The sequence below is a fragment of the Vigna unguiculata genome, chromosome 1 (assembly GCF_037176805.1).
Source record: "Vigna unguiculata cultivar grain cowpea cultivar isolate G323 ecotype 2 chromosome 1, ASM3717680v1, whole genome shotgun sequence".
Lineage (NCBI taxonomy): Eukaryota > Viridiplantae > Streptophyta > Magnoliopsida > Fabales > Fabaceae > Vigna > Vigna unguiculata.
In genome coordinates this window covers 3847217-3852832 of record NC_140792.1, presented here as the reverse complement: position 1 = coordinate 3852832, position 5616 = coordinate 3847217, and the positions used below count along the sequence as shown (strand labels likewise).

The 5616-nt window shown below is 30.8% G+C and overlaps 1 protein-coding gene across 1 annotated transcript; it reads right to left on the bottom strand.

Moving 5' to 3' along the window:
• Window positions 1–3479: 3479 nt before the first annotated feature.
• On the bottom strand, window positions 3480–5346 carry LOC114179223 (NADPH:quinone oxidoreductase-like). The gene is made up of 3 exons (XM_028065487.2): window positions 5141–5346; window positions 4624–4815; window positions 3480–3926 (listed from the first exon to the last, which is right to left on the bottom strand). The coding sequence occupies exons 1-3, from the start codon at window positions 5217–5219 to the stop codon at window positions 3622–3624; spliced, it is 576 nt and encodes a 191-aa protein (XP_027921288.1). The 5' UTR covers window positions 5220–5346; the 3' UTR covers window positions 3480–3621.
• Between the last annotated feature and the right edge of the window lie 270 nt (window positions 5347–5616).

Here is a 5616-nt window from a genome sequence, read left to right as displayed (position 1 = left end):
TGTAAGGGGTGGTTGGGGTGGTGGTGGTGGTTGTGGATTTAGTCATCAACTTCTCATTGTGTTTGAACCCATTATGAACTTCTCATTGTAAAGTCATATTAAGGAAAAATGGATGATACAATAGTACATAGAAGGGAACATGTTGACTGAATGATGTGCGACTGACATGACTTTTGTTATTTCTATATCTTTAATTATGAATATTGATGGAACCAATTTATGTAAGATCATTTAATGCACATTATGTTTATGTATTAAATCACATAATGTTATGAAATCATATGAATCAAGTGAAAGAATATTAGAATTAATTGATAAACTATTTCTATTTTGTGACTCATTTGAAATATTATGATAAGCCCAAATGTGATTTAATAAAAATCTATTAGTTATTATGGAAAGTTATAATAAAAATAAAATAAAGATAAAATAAAAATCAACTTGATGGGCATTAGTTTATAAAAGGTGATGAAATATTATGATGAGCCCAAATATGATTTAATAAAATATAAGAACCTATTAGTTATTGTGGAAAGTTATAATAAAATTAAAATAAAGATAAAATAAAAACCAACTTGATGGGCATTAGTTTGTAAAAAGGGATTAGGATATTGTCTCTAGTCATAAGGTTTTTTAACATAAGCCATCAAGAAAGTGAGGAAGTGTGAGAGGAGAAAGAATACAAAGAGATAGATCGAGAAAAAGAGGTTAGAGAACAAAGAGAATGTATTTTCATTAGATCTTTCATGAAGTATCCTATTATGATTTATGTACGTTATTATGTGAAAATAATGAATCTTAAGATCTGGTAGAATAGGTTTTTGAAAAAAAAAATGTATTAATTTACTGTTAATCTCAACAAAATTCAAGTTCAAACCTTTATAGTGTGTTTGGATAAGGCAATTCAAGAGGGTGATTCATTTATTTGGAGAATTTGAAATTCTTTGGAATGAAATGCTTTGTTTGGATAGAGAAATTAAAAAGCATTTAAAATGCATGCATTTTATTGAAGTATTTTAATTAGACAAATTAGAAGAAATTCAAATACCCTAAAAAAAAAGGTGGAATTTGAAATTCTTCTCACTCAACCTCACACTCTAAACTCAATCCCAAACGAACTCGACAAACTCGAAAACCATGACAGGTTGGGCTGACCAGACAATCTAGACGGATTGGACCGACCTGACAACACAAACGGGTCGAGCGGGCCCGACGACCCAGACGGATTAGGCGAGCCCCACGACCCAAACGGGTTAGGCGGGCCCCATGACCCAAACAGACGGGGTGACTCAATCACACATATAGGTCGATCGGGCTTGACAACTCAAATAGGTTGGTCAAGCCTAACAACACACACTACTCAAGCACGCTCGACGACCAAGATGTGTTGGGCTGGACCAACGACCCTAACGGACGGGAATGGCCCTATAACATAAACGAGTTGGGCGATTCCGACGACCCAAATAGGATTGACGACCTAACGAGCTGGGTGGGCTCAAAGACAGAGACAGGTTGAACCAACCTGACAACCAAGATGGGCTAGTGGCCCAAGCAGGAAAGGCGAGCCCGACAACCCACACGGGTTTGGCGGGCCAGGTGACCTAGAGGTCTCGGGCGGTAACGACTCAGATGTGTCGGGCAGACCCAACGACACGACCGACCTGTTGACCTAACAAGTCTAACCGACCGGTTTCCAAATTTATCATGAATTCAAAACATAATTAAACCTAAAATAAATAATTGTAAAATAAAATTTTATCTCACAAGAAATTCAATTATTTTATCCAACAAGAAATTGAAATGTAAGGTATTTTAATTTCTTTATCCAAACAAGTTATTTAGAAAATGAAGGGAATTTAATTACAAAAAATTCAAATACAATACATTTGAATTTCTTAGCATTGTTGAAATGCTTCATCCAAACACAAGGTTAAAGATATTTTCAACTAACAACAATCCATACAAGAAAGCCAAGTCTAGTGACCAATTGATCTATACATCTAGGTCTTTTATTTTTCGGTTTTATCAAAATTGCAATAGCTTATTTTACTTGAAATGCTTATCTTTAGAGTAATTTCTAAAAATTTGACCTCACTAAGATTGATAATAAAATCTTAGAAAAAACAAAAATCTTTAAAGTAATTAAAAATTCACTATATTTAAAATTCTGACAGGATAAAAATGTTTTATAATTCTTCAACTTTGAAATCTGAAAGATACGAAATATGAAAATATAAATAGAAAGAAGAAATATAAGATTATATATATAATCATTCACCTAATTGTAATTTATATTAAGGAATAGTGGCACATTGGTTTCCTATATTTGATATAATTGGTGATGCTGAGCACCGATGATAAGATGATAACGCAAACAAACAAAATTTGGGCTGCTAAATTTTTTATCTTCCATCTTTACATTTTTTGGTGGGAACTTTAAAGTATATAATGCTCCCACCAAAAACTAATTTATAATTTTTATTATAACTTTTTTCAAATACAAAGTTAACCACATCTTTTTGGTGCACGCATATACAAAAGACAAATGTTAAAGACAGTGGTTCATTTTTCTTAGAAAGGGTATTGATACATCTTTATCGAATAGAAACGAATCTTTAAAGTGTTCTTCAATAAAAAAAAAATTGAGTATCAAATTATTGATCAATTTCTCAATAAAAAAAAAATTATGTGAAAATTGATATATTTCTATGGTTAGCTTGTTGAATCATAATTAATTGGTCCCAAACATGGTATTTTCAAAATAATATTACTTTTCCCGTGTATGGCACAGAGATATTTTTTATTCATTTAAGATATAATTTCACTTGTTTCCCTGTAAACCATTTTAAAAGAAGGAGAAAAAGGTTAATAAAGTCACATTGATGTTCTGTGTTGTTTATTGGCATTTTTATTTGGACTAAATTATTTGAAATTTATAGATCACAAAAATTTAGGTTACAACACTATTATACAAACTATAATTACAATAAAATTATTAAATAGCAGATAGAAAATAATAAGTCCTAAAAGTATTAGTTTTTAATTTTTTTATAATAAATAAAGTTAAAATGAATTAATAATTAGAATTTAAATTGGTCTATAATATTTAAAATTATTTATATGCCTTATGTCATATTATGATATTATTGAGATTTTTCATGATTTGGAGAAACCGAGAAATATAGTACTAATAAACAAATTCATATAGAAGATCAAAATATCACTTATCTAAAATTTTAAGATGATGAATTCTTGAACTCTTCTACTTAATAGTCATTTACTCATTTTGGACTTTTAACTCATCTTAGACTCTTAACATAAATTAGTCTCTAATTTAAAATTAATAATAATACAAGTAACTAATAAACTATATCTTTATTTCCGAAGTGAAATAAGGAATAAAACTGTATAATTAAAATACTTGGATAACTCAATTCACACAATTAAAAATAGGCAAAACTAAAATTGGAAATTGGAGATACTGAATAATAGAGTTTGATAGAAATGGAATAATAAGATTAATATCATATGATTATTTTAACCAAAGGATCAAAAGAAAGGAAATACATTTGAATTAAGTTCCATGACTTATTGCAACAATTTTTTAGGAGTAGAGTTGGTTCAATTTTTTCCTTGAAGTCTAAGGGTGAATGCCTTCAAGGAGAGAAGGATTTCCTTCAACCTGTTCTTAGCATCTTCATCAATCAAGTCACCATCACTGTTAAACTTTGGTGGTGGCTGGAATACATTGAGGAAGAATTCAGGTTTGTTGATGAAATGAAGATCCAAAAACACTCCAATTTGGCGCAGATGGTAGTGTGATTTTGCTCCACCATGCCCTCCTCCAGCACTTACTATTGCACCAGCTTTACCAGCCCAAACATTTGGTGGTCTTGATGCCCAGTCAATTGCATTCTTTAAAGGACCTAACATTAAATAAATAAAAGATAAAATTAACATAAACAATAATCTATTCATGATTTATGTTAAAAATGTTTTTTATCTTTCGAGAGAGGATCACCTGAGATATTTAATATTAGGGTTAAATATATTTTTGATCCCTTAACTTTCAGTAAATTTTGGAATTAGTCCATTTCGAAACTTTGGACTAATTTAGTCTTTCATCTTTCGAAATACGTGGATTTAGTCATTTTAATCAAATTTTGTCAAGTTTATTTGACATTTCAACCACGTTTCATAATAGTATTTGACTTAACATTAAAGTAAATATGTGTCAAACAGTATAGATAATTCAAATACAATCCTGAAATGCGCACGAAACATCAAATCAACCTAATAAAATTTGATTAAAATGACTAAATTTACATATCTCAAAAGATAAAAGATTAAATTGGTCCAAAGTTTTGAAATTGACTAATTCCAAAATTTATTAAAAATTAAGGGACCAATAACATATTTAACCCTTAATATTATTGAGACATGAGCCTAATATAAAATTAAAGAATTGATATAACTGTTAACTCAAAACCTTAAAACAAGAATTTTATAAATCTTTATCTTTTATATAATGTTCTATTTTCTGATTTTTATTCAATATGGAACATAAACTCAATTTAACGAAAGTTTAGTTTTGACGATGATAAGAGAGGTGTGTGCAGTGACCTGTGACAGAATAATTGTATTCAGGGGAAGCAAAGAGAACGCTATCAGCTGCAACAATCTTCTGGCGAAAAGCTTCAACTTCTGAGGGATAACTTCCATCTTTCTCAAGATCAGTGTTCAGAAAAGGTAAATCTGAAATATCAATGTACTCAATCTCGATGCCTTCAACCTCTCCTTTGCTTAGCTCAATACCTATGTCAATCCAAAGTACAACAAATGTGTCATGCCAATTCTTCATCTTCATCTTTCTTTCCTATTCATTATGATCAAATAGTTTGGAAAAATATTTATGGATTTCTTTAAAATAATTATACCTGTATAAATTTATGGTACAGATCTCAGTTAAGTTGATTTTATAAAATTTAATTAAATTTAAAATTTACTTATTAAAATATGAATTTTAATAAAATTTGTTTTTTATGATCCTTATCGAATCATTATTGAATTACATGTGAATTTTGACAAAAAGATAAATAAAGTGATTGAGAAAAAGAGAAAGGTAGGAGGAAGAAGGAACCAGAACGAATGAGAGCGGTGTTGTAAGAGCCTTTCCTGAGAGAGCCAGAGAGCGCCACCACCTTAATCAGCGAAGCCATGTTGTGTTGTTTTGATGTGTGTGAGTCGATGTTTTTTTTATATACATGAATATTATTAAATTAATTATGTGGACGGTCAAACGTTGGTGCGTGGGAACGAATTTCTTTTTTCCGTCTTCCAGTCTGTACTAAGACATACATTGAATTCAATTTTAGAGAACTTTAATATATAAAAACTTGTAGAACGATGGTGGGGGCTGCGATCCACAAGGTGCTGATTTACATGTTTACCCAATTTTGTCGTTATATGTAGAGATGACAAATAAACCCGTCCCCGTGAGTATTGTCCGAACCCGTCCCCGTTTTGACGGGGAATCCCCGCATTAACTGGATATGGGTATGGGTATGGGGAATCCCCGACTTTTTCAGTTGGGTATGGGGATGGGAATGGGGATGT